General features: G+C 43.7%; 1 protein-coding gene across 4 annotated transcripts in view; it reads right to left on the bottom strand.

The window, feature by feature from the left end:
- Positions 1-10,100: 10,100 nt before the first annotated feature.
- The window catches only part of epb41l5 (erythrocyte membrane protein band 4.1 like 5), a 35,146-nt gene continuing 23,047 nt past the window's right edge, over positions 10,101-22,199 (bottom strand). The window contains exons 17-26 of one of the 4 annotated variants that reach the window (XM_085248843.1): positions 16,532-16,683; positions 16,066-16,163; positions 15,783-15,917; positions 15,494-15,561; positions 14,737-14,811; positions 14,038-14,119; positions 13,035-13,115; positions 12,858-12,920; positions 12,483-12,631; positions 10,101-10,903 (exon numbers count right to left, since the gene is read on the bottom strand). In XM_085248843.1, coding sequence (XP_085104969.1) covers positions 10,834-10,903; positions 12,483-12,631; positions 12,858-12,920; positions 13,035-13,115; positions 14,038-14,119; positions 14,737-14,811; positions 15,494-15,561; positions 15,783-15,917; positions 16,066-16,163; positions 16,532-16,683 — 973 coding nt within the window. In that variant the 3' untranslated portion in view covers positions 10,101-10,833. The remainder of the gene's footprint in view (positions 10,904-12,482; positions 12,632-12,857; positions 12,921-13,034; positions 13,116-14,037; positions 14,120-14,736; positions 14,812-15,493; positions 15,562-15,782; positions 15,918-16,065; positions 16,164-16,531; positions 16,684-22,199) is intronic. The other 3 variants (XM_085248844.1, XM_085248845.1, XM_085248846.1) reach the window with 3 other exon arrangements.

Below are 22,199 nucleotides of genomic sequence, written 5' to 3'. Positions count from 1 at the left end.
CCTGTTTCTGCGCTTGCTCTCCTGGCTCCTGCTGCTCCCTGTTTGCTTTCTGTGTCGTTCTCTTTGGACTTTTCCTTATTTCACTGTAGATGACCTGCTTCCTTATTGCAGAACCTTTCTGTAACCATGTACATTTTTTAAATTTAACTCCTTATTTTCACTACCTGCCCTCCGGCTCCTGAGTGGGTCCACGTCAGAACTTTTCTGTGTGACAAATATTATAAAAAAGAAATTTTAAGTCGCCACAGTACCTGCAGTCAAAGTCTTTACATGTTTCCAGCACGCTGACACACACTTCAGCTTCAGCTTCAGGCCTTTTCTTACTGCCACCCTGTTGTGCATCCACATACATGTCTCAGTGAAGAAGAAAGTGTGGCATTAGCCCACAGAACAACGTATGGGTGGATTTGTAAGTCAGTAAAGGGCCCTGTATGTTTGTGTGTCTGTGTGTAGAGGCTGTGCATGGAGGGGGTGTCCCACCCTCATCTTTGCTTGTGAGTGACACCTGCTCCCAGTGTGCACAGGCGTAATGACAGCAACTAAGAGTGACGGGTGAGAGCACGCAGCCTGTTGTGTGTGTGTGTGCATGCAGATGACGCTGCAGACCCAGGTGTTTGTGCATGCGTGTGTGTGTTTGTGTGTCTTTGTGGTCTGGCTGATGGGTTGATGTGAGGTCCCGTTGGCATGTGGGATGATTGGCAGCACCCGTCTGGGCATTGTTGATAACACACAGGAGGGTGACTGCCACAGATGAGCTCTGTCAAGCTGTCTGCCCGTCAGCCACCCACACACAGACACACACACACCTACAACTCAATTTCTTTCTTTCACAATGACTCTTGTTTGTGTTTAACACACAGAATTCGTCTCTGCTCTCAAGCACACACTTGCCGTATAGGCCCAATATCCCCTCTATCCTGCCTCTGCGCGCACACACACACACACAACCTGTCACAGCCCTGCCCATGGCCAGCCACTGAACCTGCTATACTGATAACAGCAGCCCTCTCCTCTGCAGGGTGAGGCTGTCTCATTCATATGCATCTTCTGATGTGTCGGGGAATCTCTGTCACTGTGTTTGTCACCGTGGATTGTTTCAAAAGACCGGGCTGACATTTGGAGAGAGAGATTTCACTACAGAGGTTCAGAGCTGCAGAGGGAAGCAGTGCTTGAGCTCAGCTGTGGACTCTGAGCCGCACTCAAACATGAACATTTCCAGGATTTACTCAGTAGAACTGAATGTCCAACACAGTCACATGGAGCATCAGCTGTTCTCTGACATGCACACACCTGCTTAGTATGAAGCTCGGATAATATCAGATTGCATCGTTGTGCATGCAGCACATCTAACTGCCTGACTCAGACCGTTTCGTGCATGTGAGAAAGAGCAAATGTGGAAAATATCCTGAATTAGAAATTTCCCAAGATATGGTGGGAAAATGACTCGCTGTAACGTCTCTTTACATAAAAACTGAACACAGTCCTCGGTGGTTAGCTGCGTTATTGCAGAGCTGGCTGGTCCTGGAGACAACCATGCACTGCATAGAAGATGGGCGACGCCATCATCCGTAGTTTAGGATGAAATCCTGGTATTGTGGCTGCCTCATGTTTGTTTTTCAGGATCAGACAGAAGCCACGCCCCTAACGCCATCATCCAAGCAGATGAGTTATAAAGAAACCCCCCAGACTTGACTTGCTTTTGGAACCGGCCCCAAGTGATCATTGAGTGAACTGCAGTTTTCAGCTTTACCTTCTGTTTTCAGGTCCAGGGAACGCTGCTCGGTTACAGCCTGGGCCAGAACAAGACCCTCCTGTGTGGAGCTTGAAGATTTTCCATGTGCCTGCAAGAGTTTCCTCTGGGACTTCTCCCACCGTCAGACACTCGCAGGGTTAATTCTCCCGTCACTCTGCCCTCGTGGCTTACAACTAGAGCTGGTCCCTGGGTGCTTCACCGTGGTTGCTCACTGCTCCTAATGTCTCAGATGGATTAAAAGCAGCGAATGAGTTTCTTTAGAGGAAAATACAGGGTATCTTTAAGCAGAACAGCATTGTTCTGGAGGGTCTCACTATTACACTGAGCAGGTTTATTATTATTATGCCCAACCTTTGTCCCTAATCAGGCTACAAACACAATATAGACTTAAAAAAAAGTTTTCTTTTAAATCAATAAATCACTTTAACACATTGATAATCTGGTTACAGTGCAGTGAGTTCTTACATCAGGTCCATCAGCAGGAGGCTGCGTCCCACCAAGTCTGATCAGGAACAACAATAAAGACCCGAGTTTTACTAAAATGATGCTGTTATTGGCATCTACCACCACACCAAATTTGAAACTGTGGACAATGGACTGCTAACAGACAAACAGAACCGATTGCAAACTGCTAATAATAATAATTAGAAACAATAATATATAGTTAGTTATATATGTTCAAGACACAGGCTGGCTTTAAGACAGCATGTGACAAGGGGCCACTCGGCTCAAAGTTCACGGTGGTCAGACGAGCAGGCGGTACAGCGAGAGTCACAGAGGAGGAAGATCTCAGAGCGGTGATGTGCAGAAGGTCAGAGAGAGGTGGAGGTGTGACATTATGGGCTCTTCCACCCAGGATCTGACTAAGGCACAGAGTCTGTGTCAGGTTTGAGCTCGTGGACTCGGGAATCAGACTCAACAAGCCGACAGCAGTTTTACAGCATTTATTATAAAGTAGGCACGAGTTAGCGGAGAGCAGGGAGGTGCCTCGAGAGAGCGATCTGTCAGCAGGAACACAACCCGAGGCACTGAAAGGGAAGAGAGATGGAGTTCAAAATTCAACAGGATCCTGCAAAACGTATGCTCAGTTTCAGCTGCCTTAGTCTTTCTGTCTCTCGTACAGCTGCTGGAGGGGTAAACGGCGGGCAGGTCGGTGAAGAGCGGGCAGGCAGGCAACTGGATTATTGATAATTAATTTCCTGTGAAGGGGATGATATCAGCTGGCAGTGTTTGCAAAATTACTGAGGAAAACAGGGACTTCAAACAGGGAAATGGGAAGCAGGCGGGAACAAGCACACAAAAAGCACCATGAACAGTGATCAAAGAGGGACTGATTCCCACCATATTAGCCTGAACAATCTGGAAGGAACGGCAGCAGCATCCAGCCTTTAGATACTATGAACTTACCGAACCAACACAGAGCAGGTGCGAGAACGGCAGCCCAAACAGGAAGAGACATTCCCACAGGAAAGACGGGAAAAAACCACTGGAATAGTCGTCAGACGTCTTTAAACACCTCACTGTGCATCAATAAACTCAGGAGAGGTCATCACATGTCGGCTTTATGGAGGAAAGAGTTCATACGTCATTCTCGACTTACCCCGTTCACAAAGTTGGGTGTCTGTGCCGCTCACCTGGCTGCCCGACAGCGTGACAATAACACCCCATCGGCCTTCTCTTACAGCTGAGGGGTAAAACGTGGACATTTAGGAAGAACGAGTGCACCGCAAGTCGAGCTCCGATCAGGTGTTTGCCTTCCTGGAAGCGGTGTAGCAGAAACCTGAAACGATCCAAGCGCACAGACACGACACACGGTGCGTGTCTACAAACACACACTGATATCCAGCCTGCTGGACTCGAGCAGACACAACACAATACTCAACACATGACAGATAAATAATAAGCTTTTCCTAAAGAGAGACAAACTGCTGACATGAATATTGCCAATTAAAATGACTGTCCATGTGTGTGTCCTTTCTTGTGTGAATAATGAGGCTTTTTACTGACTCTGGCACATCACTATCTCACCTGGCGCGCACACACACACACACACACACTTGCTGGCACAATGCAGCCCTCTAGGGATCAATTACTGCTCACTCACGTCTTTTTCATTTCAGAGCTTTAACTATGAATACCTTTCTACACTGACCAGACATGTACAAACTCTGTGACACACACACACACACACACACCAAGGATGTAAACCTGTTCCGATATCGGAGATGTGTAAGCTTATTATCAAAACGCTCCGACACAGGAATCCGTCTCCTGCAAACACGCTTGCCAGAAAAAACAAAACACGGGTCTTTATTGTTTTGATGGACTGAGTCTCGTTTGTGTCTGTGTAACAGAGACACTCTGGCTTTTCCCTGTCGTGGAGATTAACTGTTGAATTTCCCCGACATCTGGATGCCAATCAAACATGTACGCAAACACACACAGTCAAAAGCAGCACTATCTTTAGTTCTCCCTTTCTCCACCCGTCCAGATGCTCCACCATTTGCTCATCTTTGCGGCGGGGATTTTTCCCCCGCCAAGGTCAGTTTATTCTGCAGAAACAGGAAACTTCATCAGGATCTGACAATCACAAGAAAGAACGCCACGCAGACAGATGTGGGGCCAGGAATAGAGGACATTTCATCAGCATCTGGATTGCACCAAGCAAATGAAAGTATGTTTTAATTTGCAAAACAAATAAAGCCTGTGAGGTGCAGGTCTGATTAGAAACATTTGATTTTACATCTCTGAAAAACATCCTTTTTTCTCTCAAACTCTATGGACACAACTCAGGTTTGCTTGGAGAGGAAGTTTAAATGAAGTGGTGGAGAGCTGCCACTCCATCCATGAATCCATAAACTTTTTCCTGTTTCTCTTTGAGCCGCACCATTGAAAACACTCTGTTGTGAAATCTTACCTGGATCTTACTGTGACATGTAACAGACAGCAGAAACATTGCTACGGACCTTGCACAACCACCCATCGATGGCTGAGCTGCTGGCCTCCCTGTCTCGTGACACAAGACGTTGCAAAAACTTTTATGGATTAGCTTGAAAGAAGATGGCAAAAAGCAGGGGGCTCATCAGCATGTGCAGATGAGGACAGAGTTATTAGCCCCCCTGTGAAAATTCAATTTCAAATTTCATAAAAAGTATTTCCCAAGTGTCGTTAAACAGTCGGAATTTTTGTTACAGCTTTCCCCCAAATCCTGGTTTTATTTTGGATGCTTACATAATTTTACTTTACACACAGAAACAAAATTATTTCACAAAAACTTCAGGGCTCAAAATTATTAGTCGACTGATGCTAACAGCTGCAGTCGACTGCTGTAGTTTCCAACACGTCTCGCATGCGTCTCCTGAGGAATCCCGGCTCAGACTTCTTCGGAGAATCTCGCGCTCCTCCAGATTTGATGGTTTCCAGCATGGACCTTGGTCTTCAGTTCACTTCAGATTTTGAGTGGGATTCTAGTCAGGACGTTACCAACTCTGTAGCCGGAGAGTCGGTCACTTTGGTTTCTTGAGGTCGTTGTCATGTTGCAAGGCAACGCGATGACGCCGACTCTGATTTTTCTGTTGACTGCTTGAGGTTTTCTTTTAAAATCTTCACGTCTTCTTTCCACCTCGTCGGGATTCCGACGTCCAGACACATAATACTGCCACCACCGTGCTTCACCGTGGGGACGGTGGCTTTGGGCTGTATGCCTCGCCCTTCTTTCTCCAAACATACGCATCATTTCTGTGGCCAAAGAGCTCTGGTTTCATGTCATCTGCTTCCAGTCTGCATCATCTTTCTCCAGGTTGTCCTCAGCATGCTACAGGCTGGCTTGAAGGTGTCTCTTCTGCAGAAGTGGAGTTTTTCTTGGTCTGCAGCCTCGTAGTCCAGTCTGTGCAGCGTTCTAGTGTTGGGCTTCTTTGAGTGATTGGCAGTTGTTTGGGGTTGTTGGGGTCCAGGTTTCTTTCCAGTTTTTGAAATCTTTTGCTCCGACCTGTGCCAGGCTTGTTTTGCACTGTGTGACTGATGAGTCTTCTCACTCCAGTTCTTGACACTTGGAAACTCTGTGATAACTTGTACATCCATCTCCTGCTTTGTGAGCATCAACAGTTCTTCTTCTCAAGTCTTTTTTTAAACATTTTTAACAAAGGAACAATAGCTTAAGACAAAGGCTTACAAAATAACAGGACAGGCTGTAAATGACAGGAGAGACAGTTGGTTAATGAGATGCAGTCAAAAGAAAAGGGACAAACATTATCCTGATATACATGTTAATCTGCGCACATACAAACACAAACATAATTCTTTTGTGTACAAATAAAAATAATATGAAATGTTGAAAATCTCGTCCTCTGTGAAGATTTTGACAAATACAGTTTCATAAATTTGTCCAACATTGGTTTACAAGTGTCTGAGAAATACCCGTGATGGCGAGTTTCTCTTGGTTTTCATTTCTTTCGGCGCGTCAGCCACTGCCGACGTTTTTGTCGCCATGACTCGTGATGGTCGATCTAAAACTCATATTTTTTTGACATGAGTCAGATATTCGTATCAAGCTTAAGATTTGAACAGATGTTGTTGCTCCGTCTTCAAACGGTCATCAGAAAACTAACATATATAAAAATCCAAAGTAGCTTCCACAAAGTGTTGATATTAAAAGAAAAAAGTGACAGGTCACATTTTGGAGCCTCTTTCTGTCACAAATCACTTCCTCTTTCTAGCACCTCTTCTTGTGGAAGTGAATAACAAATAACTTACTATAACAAACACCTGACATTTTACTTTTTTGGTTATTTTTTGTGAAGAACTATGCAGTTATGTCCTCTAAACCTGGCTCTAACACATCCTTATCAGACCAAAACCCAAACTCTAAACAAGGCTGAGTTTCTAAATGCATTTGGTATTCACCCAACAGTTCTGATAGCCGGCCTCAAAGACCATTAAAATTTAAGAGAAGCCATGTAATGTCTGCTTGGTGACATCAGGGCACGGGCTGTTAGCCAAATCTGCATGAATCAACCCAGAGCTTTGAGCATGCTTAAGCAATCATGACCTGGCATAAGGTCCGTGTACGTAATCAATTATTCATTTGGAAGGTGTGGAAAGTCGGCCCATCTGCTGAGGGGAGCAGTCCTGGCTGAGTTATTGAGCTGTAGGCCGCTCTGCCTCTTCATAATGATCCAACTATGTGTTGCTCTGCAGCCAGACCAGTCACCAATGTAAACCAATATGGCTATTCGCAAATATCAGCAGGCTCTGCTTTCATTTTAACACTCGCTGAAGACTTTTCATTTTTATTTTACTTTGCATTAAATGTTTGGCTAAAGCCACCGAGCACGGCTCCAGAATAAGCACGCTGCAGCTTGTTTATCGTGCCTTGAAGGATGTTGATGTTTTGTTTCTGATAATGAAGCAACTGGAGAGATGATGCACCACTTCATCAAAAAGGGACGACTTCTACTTCTAGGGGGGGGAAAGGAGCTCACTCCTGATACAAGCACACTGTCACAAATGACTCCTGTGTTCCTCATACAGACATCACTCATATGAAATCTGATTAACAGCAAATCAAACACTAATCTTGAACACAGAGATGTGATTTATAGACATGGCAGAGTATATCCAGGGGGCGAGATCCACTGGAATCCCAGTTTCAGTCTCTGATCACTCTGTTCAGATTCTTTAAATATTTTTATTACTACACATCAGATGGAATTATAACTCCATGTGTTGATTAAAAACCACCGAGTTACCTGGATCTTCGTTGGAGCTACACTGCGCCCTAGAGGTTAACAGTAGTAAAGAGCAGTCAACAGGTCCACCCTCTGCTACTACTGGACCTACTGGCCTGTGTTAAGACTCTGAAAGAGGATAAAAAAGGAGAAAACATCGACTTTTAAAGACAAAATACGCCCTCAGCAGAAAAGGCAGAGACTCATCAGACCAGGCTGTCAAGACTCGACCTCTTTGGCATACCTTGATTGTAATGAGTGCTTATTAGAAACTAAACTAAAGCGATGGTTGTGTTGAAAAATGCCAAGAGATCCACAGTTTCTGAAAAACTCAGACCAGCAACCACCACGCCTCGTCCAAATTCAGCTTTCCTCCTTATTCTGATGCTCGGTTTGGCGTTCAGCAGGTCTTCCTGGTCATGTCTACATGCTGAAATGCATCGAGAGCCTGCCCTGCAATTGGCCTATTTGATATTTGCATGAATAGGTAGATGAACAGGTACAAGTTATTTCATTTAAAGTATACTAAATAAAGGTTTCAGTGTTATAAGCTAAAGTCAGTGCTTTGCGTGCCATGGCTGTCATTTCAGATAGACCGTGTTGGCTGAAATAGATCATTATGTGCCAGGATGCAGTCTTTTTTCTTTTGCCTTGTTCACGCTCAGAGACGAGGACTCAAATGCAGGCTCAGCTCTTTAATGACTTCATGAGTTTGATATTTGCAGTTCTGCATGAAGCCATCTGTGAAGTGATGGAAGGTGGAGCTCTGCTCAACGCTGGACTGCATCGAGAGTAACAACGGTACTCGTCTGCCATCTAGTGGTAGAAAACATGGACTACATTACTGACGGCGCTGTTGCAGCTCTGGTTATGAAACGGACCGCTTCATTCACCTACGTCAACTTTGCCATTTGACTAGTGGACTTTATTAAATAGTTAATTTGACAGTCGGTACAAACGTAATTCCCCTGTAATAACATGCAATTTCAATGTATTTGAAATTTCAGCGCAATTATATTTTACTACAAATACTTAAAGGTAGGTACACTAGAATACGAGGGTAGGGAGTCGGGTTTTTACAGGAAACAAAAAGAATACATACATATTAATTATAATTCACGTGAACGTAAGTAATTTTAAGTGGTACACAGCAAAATCTCCAGCGTTAAATTAACACTGGAGAGTATTTATATGAGTGCACACCTCTGAGTGTTAAATACAACACTGTTGAGTGTTAAATTAACACTTTTGACAGTGTTAAATGTTTAAAAGTAACCTAGTCAGTTTTGAAGATTAACAAAGACTAACACTGAGCAGTGCTGATTTTCTAACACTGGAATATTTCTAACATTTTGAGTTATTTTCCAGTGTTAGAAAATCAGCACTGCTCAGTGTTAGTCTTTGTTAATCTTCAAAACTGACTAGGTTACTTTTAAACATATAACACTGTCAAAAGTGTTAATTTAACACTCAGAGGTGTGCACTGGGCTCAAAATCCCAAACAAACAGTGTCCCACATTCTTCATTTTTAGTTCTTATGATGACTTATTACTCCTGAAACTTTGGAGGTTTTAGCTCTTTAAACAGTAAACTTACAGGAGGATCTTGGCTCAACAACGTTAAAGCGAAAGTAACGAGTTTTGAAAATGTAATGTGCAGGAATTAGATATTTGTTTAAACTTGCAGGGAGTAAAAGTAAAAAGTAGGAAAAGAATTACATAATAAGTGTATTTCAAAAGGAACATAAGCGTGTGATGTGATTATTACACTCACCGCAGTTTTAAAATGAATGAGAGACAACGACTCCTACTGTGGCAAAACTTTACTGAATCATGATCAGGTGTTCCAGAAAAATACGAGTTTATATAAAAATGAGACTTCACAGTCTGATCTGTAATACTTCCTCTGTAATTAGAAAACACCTCAAGTCTCCTCAGAGTAGTAACTATACTGCCAAGGTAGTCTTAAAAAATATACGTCTACTTCATATCAACAGCAGCTGAAGCAGTTACAGTGAAAACGTTAAACCTGTATGCTACAACATGTAATATCTGAACAATGACACTGAGCTGAGGCGTAAACGCTGCTAAGACGACATCGAAGAACAGCCGGCTTCCCTTGTTGAAGACATAATGAGAAGTACTACAGAGCCACAACCTGAGTGAGTGGCCAGACGTGGTGGTTACAGTAACAGTGAGATACTACAACTCTACCATTCGAGGGTCAAAGTAAGATATTTAATAACTCCCACGGTGCCGACGTAGGCCTCACCTCGCTCTCATACAAAACCAGCTTTCAGGATATTTCACAGGTTAAACGATTCCAGCAAAGGTGACGTGCGAGTGGCATCTCCAGCATTTCCCCATCAGACATGTAGAGCACATTCATGTACATAAGGCAAAGTAACAGCTACGACATGTTGGAGAGTCCAATCCAGTCAGATACCCGGACACATCTCCCACCACGCAGTCCAGCGATCACAGGAGCTAAAAGTTTAATGATGAGTGAGCAGGAACGAGAGTGGGGTAAAAGTGTGGATTCAAATTTACATTATAAGATGTGATCGGAATCAAAACAGGAAGTCCTCATGATGGTGGGGGGGGGGGGGGGGGGGGGGGGGGGGGGGGCATTTAAAAGCATCGACAGCTACAAAGAGCAGGAACAGGATCATAAAATAAAAAAATCAGCTGAAAAACTAAAAACATCATCATCATCATCTAATGTGGGAAAAAATAAAAATCAGCTGAAGGTCCAGTGTTTGAAGGTAATCCAGTGACGTTTCCAGATCCAGTGGCTACATCATGTAGCGTTAGCGGGTTTAAACGCGCTGCACTGCGTGATCTCTTATATTCGAACACTTCAAGCTCTTCATATCTCGTGCGTCCATCATCCAGTGTCGTTCAGCAGCTTCCCAGAGGAAAGCTCAGAGATCCAGCGGTTTGCACTGCCGGTGCTTAAACTCAGAACCAGGGCGAGAGCTTCCACCAGAGTCTCAAAGCAGGCAGAGATGCTGCCGACAGCGCTTTGGGTGACTGGATGGACTCTGTAATGGCAGGTTACTAACGTGGTGCACAAACAGGAGATTAAAAATAAGGTTTTCTTAATACTGAGGCTAAAATGTTTGTATACACCATCTTACAAAGACTAAGCTCGACGCCATGAGATCATTAAAAAAAAAAAAAAGTACTTCATATTGCTGATCTGTGTAGCTACGGTTGTGGTCGCGGCGGTTTGCAAGCTGCCTCTTCTTTTGCGTTTTCAGACTCAGCCGGCCTGCGTGCGGGTGGGTGAGCGGGTGAAGCGGGAAACCAGGCGGGAAGATGAAGAGCGTGATGGCGGCCACTCGTTTCTTCATCAGAGCTCAGTGGTCAAGAGACCTCTGGGTTTGGCTCCATCCTCTGAGGCTGGCGGCTGAGCCACAGTGCTGTGGACGAAGGAGTGGAAGAGACGGTCAAATTACTGCCTCAGAAAAGAGAAAACGTTTGTGTGCAGGAACCAGTTTTAAGAGTCGTAAGTTTGAAAGAAATTGCTAAAATGCGAACACGCTGCAGTCTGACAACCTGCGACAACTTAATAATAGCTTTATAATTTTACCTCGTTCGATCAACAGTAAAATAAAATGTTATGCACTGAATTTACATTGTTGTGTGTCCAAAATGGCCGAGAAGTTAAGGTCACATGGTTAGCAGTCAGGCTTCTATAAACCGTCCATATCTCACACTTACGACCTCGTAGGAGCTTCGAAACACTGGAGAAAAAAAAGTGACATTGAAAGCCCAGATTTGATGGTAAATGGTCTGTATTTGTACAGCGCTTTACTCGTCCCTAAGGGCCCCAAAGCGCTTTACACATCCAGTCATCCACACATTCACACACTGGTGATGGCAGCTACATTGTAGCCACAGCCGCCCTGGGGCGCACTGACAGAGGCGAGGCTGCCGGACACTGGCGCCACCGGGCCCTCTGACCACCACCAGTAGGCAACGGGTGAAGTGTCTCGCCCAAGGACACAACGACCGAGACTGTCCGAGCCGGGGCTCGAACCTGTATGTATAAACCTATGAATCAGAAATGACTTCCTGTATGGAAAACAAAATGCAAGGCTCCAATACATATATTTAAGCTACTGTACACACAAAACAAAAGAAAGAAAATAAAAATCACTCGTCCTTTTATTTGTATGGAAAAAAATGTCTTTTTTCTTCTTCGTTTCCAGAATTGAAGTCAGAATTCTGACTTTTTCTCAGAATTCTGCAACAGAATTTTCGGTGGCACTAATCCTCTTCCGTATATTTGCCTTCTGTGGGTTTTTTGGGTTTTTCTGACTGCAGCTTTTATTTTTCAATAAATTTCTCATTCGACCTGCATGAAAACGCTAAAACGTCCAGCCGTGTTTTTAGAGTCTGACAAAGTGAAACCAGCTCCATCGCTATTTACAGGTGACAAAGCACAAATGTGATCTTGAGCTCAGTTTGGTGATTTAAAAATCTGGCTCGATGTAAGGAAAACATAAAAGAACCAGACACACCGTCACATTACGAGGTTAAAGAGTCGTATCCTTCAGACTCTTCTAATCACAACTTTTGAAGAACTGAGGCGTGAATGAGACGTCTGCTTGAACTCAGAGATCCTCACAGAAAGTTTGATTTGTGATGTTCTGACTTGCTGTCACTGAAACAACTGCTTTCAGCTCAAGCATGTGTTCAAGTTCTGCTGTTCAGTATTGTTTTTCATTTCTGATTGTTTAATACTGATTCATTCACAAACAAAATCATAAAAAACTAAGAAAAAGCTGTGCATAAAGGACCTGAAAAATAACTAATTTGCTTTGCTGTCTCTTCCTCCACAAACAAAATGCTCTTAACGATTCCTGTTAAACTCTCAGGGATGTTCTCTTCTGAAACTTCAGGCTCAGTGAAGTGAGGAGGAGACGTTTCGTGCTCTTCAGCGACGGCTGCGATGTAAAAAAAGAAACTTTGGGTTCAAAATGCAAACACTTTTACCTGGTGGAGAGGGTGGAGACGGCGTTACGTGTGTGAGTGAGGTGAGGGAGGGCTGAGGTGAGGGATGCTCCCCCATCTGAAGGGAGAAGAGGGTTGACCTTAGGCGGGGGGTCAAGGTCGAGCAGGCCGTTAGTAAAGGCGCCGGGAGGCTGCGTGAGAAGGGGGTGAAGGAGAAGGTCGGAGGTCAGTGTCTACAGCGCCTCTACATTAGCCAAACTGCACAGCGACTATGGAAGTGCAGAGAAGTCCAAAGCCTCGTGGTTCAGAACAATGAATGCAGTTAAAACAGCTTCTAAAACATTTTAACATTTCACAGCCAAACCTGGAAAAAACATAAACAGGTGAACTTTTAAAAAGTGAGGCTGATAAACTCACAGCGGTTGTGGGGACGATCCAGCGCGGTGTGATGAGAGGTTTGGTCGGCTGCACCGGTGGGAGCTACAACAACATCAGAAGAATGTTAGCATCCACGCTAAAGGTCTACTTTAACCCACACACATGCAGTGGGAGTTTCACTGCAGATTATTCAGGACACAGTGCAGTAATTCTTACCACAGGAGCTGGATCAGTGAAGTCAATAAGGTTGTCAGAAAGTGGGGCGGCGCTTTGCAGGTCGACCTCCTCTGCTTTAACCTGCAGCGTGATGCAAACACTCTTTATTAGCACACGCAGGCACTAAAGAAACCGTCTACTTCCTGTGTTAGTCACACGCAAACACCGGGCTGCGTAGGCACAGATTGAAGGGTAAATAAACTCTACTCACGCAAAGTGTTTTATTCACACATTCACAATCAGATGAATGCATCTCAGAACAACTCGCTTCAGTTTCTTGCTCAAGGATACTTTGGCATCAGACTGGAGCAGTCCGGGATCAAGTGGACGACCTGCTATTGTTACCAATTACATCACACTGAAGACTGAACCTACTTTCACAGAGTAATCAATATGCACTCACAACCCACCTCACCTGCTTGTTAATGAAAATATCTAATGAACCAATCAGATGGCAGCAACTTTATGCATTTGGGCATGTAGATGAGAAAGACGACCTGCTGAGGTTCAAAATGAGCATCGGGAGGTGATGTAAGTGACTCTGAACGTAGCTGAAATTTTTCCACACAGCCATTTGCAGAGTTTATGCAGAACACAGCAGATTAAAGCCTGAAGCAGAATGGGGTGCCATGCTAGTCAGCTAAGAACAGCAAACTCAGGCTACATATGCTAAATGTAGCTTGCCTGGTCTGGCAGGTTTCCATTTATGATATTTAGATGGTAGGATCAGAATTTGGTGCATCCAACACGTTCAGGCTGTTGGTTGTGTGATGGTGGTGGTGGGGGCTCAGTATGCTGACCGCATCCATCCCCACATGACCACAGCGTGTCAGCAGGACAACGCACAACACCACAAAAGTTTCAGACTGACTTCATGAACCTGATGACGAGTTCACTGAACTCAAATCCCCCAGTCTGATACTAGCAAGCTGTGCCTAAAGAAGTGGCTGGTGAGTGTAAAGCACAACAGTAGTCATTACCTGTGAGCGTGCAGTCACGTTACCTTTGGTGCCGGGGCTTCACTGGTCGACTCGGAGGACTTTTTGGGAACAGAAGCTTTTAAATCTTCAGCCAATCTCTCAGCGCTGAAAACAGGAGAAGAAATGGTATCACACAAGCATGTGACCGCGTACTTTTAACAACTTTTAACACTGCGAGTCACCAAAACCAGCAAAGACAGTTTCGCCACTTTTAAACTCAAATTTTAAGAGCACAAACTCACACAGCACAGCTAACTGTGCGTCTGCTTTTATGTGTCACTCTCTGCAGAGACGGCAGCAGTATCCAGGCAGAACTCAAGTCATGTGATTTAACACACAGACACACATGCACGAATGCATTACTCAAACACACCAGCAGATGTCAGCAAACACTATAAGGACTTTAATCTGCCCCATTAATGTTTCACTGCCTGTTTGGCTGATGCAGGACTTTACATGCATCTCTGTTAACATTATTTTAAACCATTTGATCTAAATGTGCAACATGTTTTGTGTTAAGCTTACCTCAACACATTCTTGAAAACAAATCACCTTTTGCTAACTATGAAAAATCAAACTCTTTACCTTAACTTCAATCAACCTACAAAGCCAGGACACTTTGTCACTGGTCTTTGTCAAGGCCTTAACTATAACGTATGAGAGATCTGATGCAACGAAGTACAAACCACAGTAATGTTTTGTTTTTCTAAACAAAGGCTCACCTGGCGCCTGCAGATGAGACCAGGGAGGATGGTGGCTTCAGCAGGTCCCAGGTGTCCTGGACGTCAGGGCGGCTGCTAACACAAAGAGACGAGTTACTGCACCTTCAACCTGGCAGAGAGACACACATAACGCTTATTCCTGCATAAAACATTCACTGTGGTTACCACAGAAAGACAGGAGGTCAAACTTCTCCGACTACATGAGTAAACAAATTACTTTTAAACAGGTTTCATTATTATGAGTTTCAGTAGAAATGCTTTTAGAACAACATGCAAACGGGAAACATTTGCTAAAACCGTCAACAACAGAATCGGCCAAATCCAACGTTGTTTATTCTCCAGCGTGAGTCGCTTGCTGCTTCGGTTACGAGCCGTCGTGGACTCGTTTGTCATTCTGTGGAGCGCTGCCGAGCTGCGGCTGACGTAACGTTGTGAGCTATGCTAATAATCCTTATAAATATTCAAGAGGTTAATCAGCTCGAGCAGCAGCGAGCGCTGTGATTGGCTGGGATGAAGCACTGACAGTTGGCATGACTCAGTAAGATGAAGGAACGAAGGCCGAGTTTCAAGACAATGAGGCGCGGTGACAGTGTGCCCTGTGCCGATAGCACGGTGCGCTCTGAAGAGCTGCTTAATGCAAAGATCCTAAAGGGTTAAATAACAGTCTGAGTGGAAACGTGATTCTATTTTCTTTGATTCTGAAGCTGAACATAAGAAGTTATCATATTCCTGAAAGTGCAGGTGAGTGAAAACGTACCTCGCAGAAGCCTCCTGCAGGTTACAGTTTTTATCTCCGAGCATCACAGCGTGTTCCTCCAAAGCCCCCTGCACACAGCAAACAGGCGTTTATGAGGAGAGGGCTCACACACATGAATCAAAACGTCACTTTAGCTGTTTTGATTTAAATGTGTTTAAAAACAAAAGGCTACAAAATACTGAAGGCTTAGCTAAAGACCGCTCAGCTGATGAGGCTTTCACTCTGATGGATAAGCAGAATCAGAGTACATCGGAGGGCCCTCTTTTTCACCCCCCGGTCTGTTGCGCACCTTGAGCGCGGCCGCCTCGGCTTGAGCCTTCAGGATGTTACTCTTCAGATCCTCCGGGGTGCGCAGCGGAGTCACGCATGGACTGCTGCCCGCACTGTTCAGCCCGCACTTCTCTGTGAGCTTCACCACATCGTCCTGTTGGGTCAGATGTCACAGAGGCTTCATCACGCTGTGCCGCACATGTGTTTGTTTATGCTGAACTGCCAGTGAACTACACAGAAGTGCTGCTGGTCTCCATCAAAGCAAGCAGAGTCTGATTTTAGAGGAAATAACAAACACTCGCCTGGTTGTTCATGGCCACGTTGACGTTCATGTTATTTCTCGGCGCAGCGAGAAGCGGACTGCTCTCCAACTCCAGCTGCTTCAGACGAGCCGCTGCTTCTGAGTCGCCGCACATGAACACAGAAAGACAAACAAACAGAGTTATCTTCGCTTTATTTATATAGTTAGCAAGTGATCGTCTCGTCTCAGGACACTGATGTTTATTAACAGTCAGCTCTGGGTCTTTTTCATAACGGTGTTGGCTGAGTGTAACTATTGCTTGCATTAACAGAAAAATATAAGTGAATCAATGGTCAGTAAGGTCGCACCAGGCGGCAGCCGTCACGGTGAAAAATGAGGCTATAGAGTCAAAAACTGCAGTTATGTCAGTCTCTTAAAACAGACATTTATTGTTTTACAGCAGTTTTCTTTAAAGCCTGGCTTCTAAGGAGAGTTTTTAAATATTGGCCAGTTCGCTGCAGCCTTACCAGCGAGACTCAGCGCATCTTCTGCAGGGACGCTAGCACCGGCATAGGCAGCGGCTTGTACGGGCTCCTCGATAGCTGTGACTGCAGGGACAACGGGACCTCTGAGGACATCGTCGACACACGTCTCCATTAGGTCAGCAACCACTGGCAAACTAGAGACATACAAGAAGAGAAAGCATGGCAGATTCAGCCTGAGTTGTGGATGGAAGGGTTAATGATAAATACATTCAAAGAGAAAACAGAGAATAGAGGCTGTTTTATGGGTTTTTAACACAAACTGGAAGAAAAGGATTGTGATTCATACAGCTTACCTCGACAACGTATGTACAGACTCTGCAGTGATGACAGAACTGATCCGCGCTGATACAGCAGAAGGTGTTTAAGAGCAACACACCAACATCCAATAATATGTCAAATAATTATTACTAAAACCAAAAGAAAAGCATAAAGTACTTGTAATCCATAGTCATTAACCGTTAGCATCATCACCAACGTTAACTTACAGGGTCACGTTGCCGACATGTGATAAAACGATTGTATTTTACAACATAAGTATGAAACCACGTTTTAGTCCACTCAAAAATGTCTCCGGAGGTAAAAACACTGCCCACAAAATAACTTCAGCAGGAAATAATGCGGTGTAATATTCTCAGAATTAGAGGTGCTTGAAGCAGAACATTTGACACACGGATCTTAGCAGAAGCTCTTCCAGCAGCTCTGTAATTACCTCATATTTCTGTAGCCTGAAGACACAGCAAAACATAACAAATGTTGTATATTACAACATACTGCCTGGAGAGTACAGGGGTTAAAGAACAACACACAAAAAGATGTGAAGAAAAGTGCGATTCTTTGTACGTGGGCTCAAAAATCCAATAAATATGTTAAAAGATCCACCGTGAGGAGAATCGAGCCGTCGCGTGGGGAATAAGACACGAAGGCAAGTATGACAGATGCATGTACCACCGAGGAGACGCACACCGACTGGAACTGAAACCGGCAACCGGTTACTCCCTAGTCTTTATTCAGTCCTCCACAACAGAAGCAGCGTTTTTAAATATCTGTTTGCACACGTTTATCCGATACAAGATCACTGAAAAATCCTACATCATAATCCAGTAACCCGGTACGACTCACATATATCGACATAATTATACAATCACCAGGATTTGACTGAATATTACAGCGTGACAAATGTAAGTATCAAAGTATCATGTAAAGTATCAAACTGGGCCAAAGACTTACAATCAGGAGCTTTTTGGGTGATGATAAGTAGGGCTGCCACAAACGATTATTTTGATAGTCGACTAGTCACCGATTATTTTTGCGATTAGTCGACTAATCAGATCATCATCCATTGAACGTAAAAGTACAGTTTATTGCACCAGCAGCATCTGCTCTTATATAACTATCATTAGCTTACAGCTTTAAGTGTTTAAGGTCTGTGCTAACTAAAAATAAAGACAAGATGATAGTTTATTAAATTTTAATGACATTTGCAGATTGTTTCGGTGAAGTTTAATAAACTCCTTGCTATCTAAAATATAACAGGACACCGGAGTAAATTCTCCAGCATCTCACACTTCTGATAATCAGCTGTCTGCTTGACGTTTATTCAGCTGTGTAAAAACTATAACTTTAATCTCAGACAAACCGATTTACTCAGGAACAAATAAAATACTGAAAAAAAGGCAAACAACATTTTTAAGTTATCTAAGTGACTCATATATCATGTTTAACCTGAGTAGCGAAAGACGGCGGTGGGTTTGAAAACGATTTGCCGGGAGTCCGGTGTTCTCACGGCGCTAGTGACCTAGCCCCCGGCTAACTATCGAGCTAGTGGGTAACAGACGTCTCCGAAAACGTCGGAGCGCTTTTGAAAATATGCGGTGTCCTGATAAACTGAGCAGATATTTGAGGTTTACACAGCTACATTCTCGCCTGAAAATATGCTAACCGTTTTTGTGACCCAGAAAGAATAATAAGAGTAATATTAAGACTAACTAGCTGCCGCCATTGTTGGAAACTGAGCAGGGCCGCACTATGAATTCTGGGACACAGCTTCTTCTTCGTCGGGGTTTAACGGCAGCTGGCATCCTTGTACATGCAGTGCTGCCATCTTCTGTTTATGTCTGTTATTACACTCTTAAATCCTGCTACTTATTCCTGCGTCTTTTGGGATCTTACAAAGCTTCAAACGACGTGTCGACTATTAAATCAGTCGTCGACGATTTTGATAGTCGACGTAATCGTGACTAGTCAACTAATCGTGGCAGCCCTAATGATAAGTTGATTTGTTCCAAACCGAAAACACAAACTTTATCACATTACAGACAATAAAATGTTATTTTCACTATATTCTAAAGCAAAGGTGAGAACGTAAATGTACGACTTACTTCCAATGTGTATTTATTAGCTTTTTTAATTGGCTTAAAACAATTGAACATAGAATGACAAAGTTGTGACCGTGTTAAATAAAATATTTCTAACAAACATCCAAAGTTGGAGCCTTTTCTGATTTCATCATTTCAAAATAAGACTGATCTGAAATACAACTAACTTTATTTAAAACTATCCTGCTTTGATTTAAAATCGAACACAGTTTCTAAAGACAAACGCTTTGGTCATGTTGTAAACAATTAACTACGTAATATTACATATTTATCTTCATTTGGTTGAGATGTGCAATAAACAGTGTAATTACCATGTAAGATCAGTGCATTTGAATTATTTACGTGATTATTCAGCATTTAACTGTGGCATGCTCGCAGGTAGACGTTACTGTACTGCAGCACGTTTCAATGCATTATTCTAGCTCGATCTCTTGCTAGAAGTTGAATGGGGAGGCAGCATCGGGTTCATTTCAGAAGCTTTCACAGAAGCTCAACATAAAATATGATTAGACAACAATAAAACCTTCAAACAGAATTTAACTAATCCAGACATTATTTGGAAATAGACATGGTGAACCGTTAGCTTCATTTTTCACCTACAGCTAAAACCCTTTCAGACTAATCTGCCTACAGGTGAACGACACCCACCCTCTTATCCAACTCCCTTTTAAACAGAGCAGCAGAAATGCAAGAACAGATTCACTTTAAAAAAAAATCGAATTCATTTCATTTATAAAAATGTTTAACTGAATTTAAACACAGCAGTAGTGTGTGAAATATTACAAACACAGGAAATTGTTTCTGAGACTGAGGGGGGGAAAGGAGCAGAAGAGGACCAGCCTAAATCCCCCAGAACCTCTGACCTGCTGTTTCCTCACAGAGTCAAGACTGGAATTGAATTCATAAAACTGAGCCTGATACCATCTCACCCCTGCCTGCCAGCCTCCCCCCTGAGGTTTGGCATGAAGGTCAGGAGGAGGAAAAAAAAGAGGGGGGAGGAGGACAGAAAGGAGAGGCCAAGGAAGCAGAGGGAAAGGAGCAATGGGAAGTTATCTTTTCAAAACTGTCACTGAGCCAAAGGTCAAGGAGCAGAGGCATGAGGTGCAGAGATGGACTGAAGGGAAAGGGGGGGATGTGGGCAGTGTTAGACTTCTGCTGAGGAACGCTTCACTTAATCACAAATCTGTACATTCGCACTAGGCGAGGCGAGTCACTTCACTGCTGAGCCTTTCCCATTCATTAGCGTGCAGACCAGTTCGCGCCGGTACAGCTTGTGAGACGGCGGCCAGCTGGTCGGATCTGTCCCACTCCGTTTGGGGAACCTTGATGAAAAAGAGCGGGGAGGATGGAGGGAAGAGGACACCTGAGGACAACAGGGTGGCAGTGAAAGAGTGACAAAGGGAAGGTGATGAGGTAGTGAAGATACAGGGTGTGTGAGGTGAAGTAAAGAGTGAGACTGGGAGGAAAGCAATTATTGTGCAGAAGAAGAAGATTATTCCCTTTCTTTTCTTTTAACAAAGAAGGCAGCAGGAGGCTGATAACATGAACGTAGGAGAGTGTGTAATAACTGTGACAAGTTGTGTAAATATGTTACCATTTATTCAGTGACAAAAGCAGCTGCTCTGATGGGCATAAATCATTCTGGATAAACGAGTAAGACGCGGGTTTGCGTGACGAGCTCTGCGGTGTCAGGAGTATGCCATCCAGCTTATTGCAACACGTCTGCCAGCGTGCACTGAAGTGTGGTGTGACATGTGCTGTCACATAAACACTTAAGTGAAGTGACTGGACGTCTCTGGGGCATCGGTGACCCGGCTTTGCACCTCTAGGGGCTGATGTTTGATAGCTCATGTCAAATCCATGTTCATACTGTTTATATATTCCTGAGCAGAAGCTTTTATCCGCGACGGGTCTCCTGGGAGTTTGAGTCCAAACTGGGACTGACTTGATGGTACGGGATGATAAGTGGGTGAACTTGCAATGACCTTTAGGTTTTGCGTGCAGTGTTTAGCAACAGATTTGATTTGTATTTTTCATTTTATGTTTTTTAAATCGTTACATTGTTTCCAAAGAGACTGAGCTGAGACCGACCCACTAACACTTACGATAACGTTCAGAGAAGTAAAACAGCTTACAGGACTGAATAAGGGTCAGGGAGGGGGCAACCTTTAAAGACACATGGCAGTATGGGACACTGATGATGTCACCGTGGGCTCATTAACGCCTTTTTTTAAAAGTTTGTAGAAATTTCAGTCGTTATTTTTAAATTAGTATTTCTCACATTTTAATTTCACTTTGTTTTTTGCTGTTACGCTCGCCTGAAATACTCCCCAATGTTTCCACTCTCACCATAACATCAAGGCTTTTCTAATCTGCTGCCACTGATGATTAGTCTTATTTATTTTATATACATGTCACAGAGATGATCATAGCGTATGTATGCATGTTAATGAATCTGGATGACACCATATAAACTGCCCAAGATATCAAAACTGTCGGCATCTATAAAGCATTTGGGGATTTTTATAACACTCGAATCCTTACAAATAATATGTGTTATGTGTTTTTATGCTGAACGTCGATGTTATGTGTGCGTTGTTGTTCTGAATAAAGTTGGTTTTAGAAGTTCTGCCTGTTATATATAATCTAGACTATAATGTCTGTATCACAGTTTAAAATCAACTTATTTCTCTGTTGACTGTTCATGTTATCAGGCGGGTTAATGGGGGGTGGGGTGGGGTCCATGCAAAAACCCAAAACCCCATTGATTTCAAAGCGAGAGAGAAAGCAGAGCTGGAGAGGAGAAAGGAAAGAGCACGGGGGATTAGTCGAAAGCATTAGTGATGTAACAATGTCACTGTCAAAGCATCCTCCTCGTGTCCACTCAGTCGGTTATAAACAGACTGAGGTCATCTCGGTTTAAGATCTTAGGCTGATGAAACATTTTTAATGAAGTCCCTGAAGGCTCGACAGCATCGCCTCAAGAACACAGCATCGCCGGCCCGTACGTGTCGCTGAAACAACATCAGACGTAAACGTAATCTTTCCTAAAAGCTCTAAAACTACTGGAGGCAGTCGGTGCTCTACCTCAGCCCCTCAGTACAGGGGCTTACGGTATCACAATCCTACGTCGCCTCATTCTCGAGTTATCACATTCACAAACTTGGGCGTCCACGCCGCCCGGCCAGTGGGTGACGCCAATACCCGATCAGCCTTTTATGGCTGAGGGGTAAAAACAGGAAATGTGTAACAGCAGCATTTTAATCTATGTGAGA

Source organism: Mchenga conophoros, linkage group LG16, assembly GCF_057382185.1.
Source record: "Mchenga conophoros isolate Kocher_MC1m ecotype Shallow Benthic linkage group LG16, M_conophoros_male_GT1.1, whole genome shotgun sequence".
In the NCBI taxonomy this organism is placed as follows: domain Eukaryota; kingdom Metazoa; phylum Chordata; class Actinopteri; order Cichliformes; family Cichlidae; genus Mchenga; species Mchenga conophoros.
This window is presented reverse-complemented; position numbering and strand designations above follow the sequence as displayed.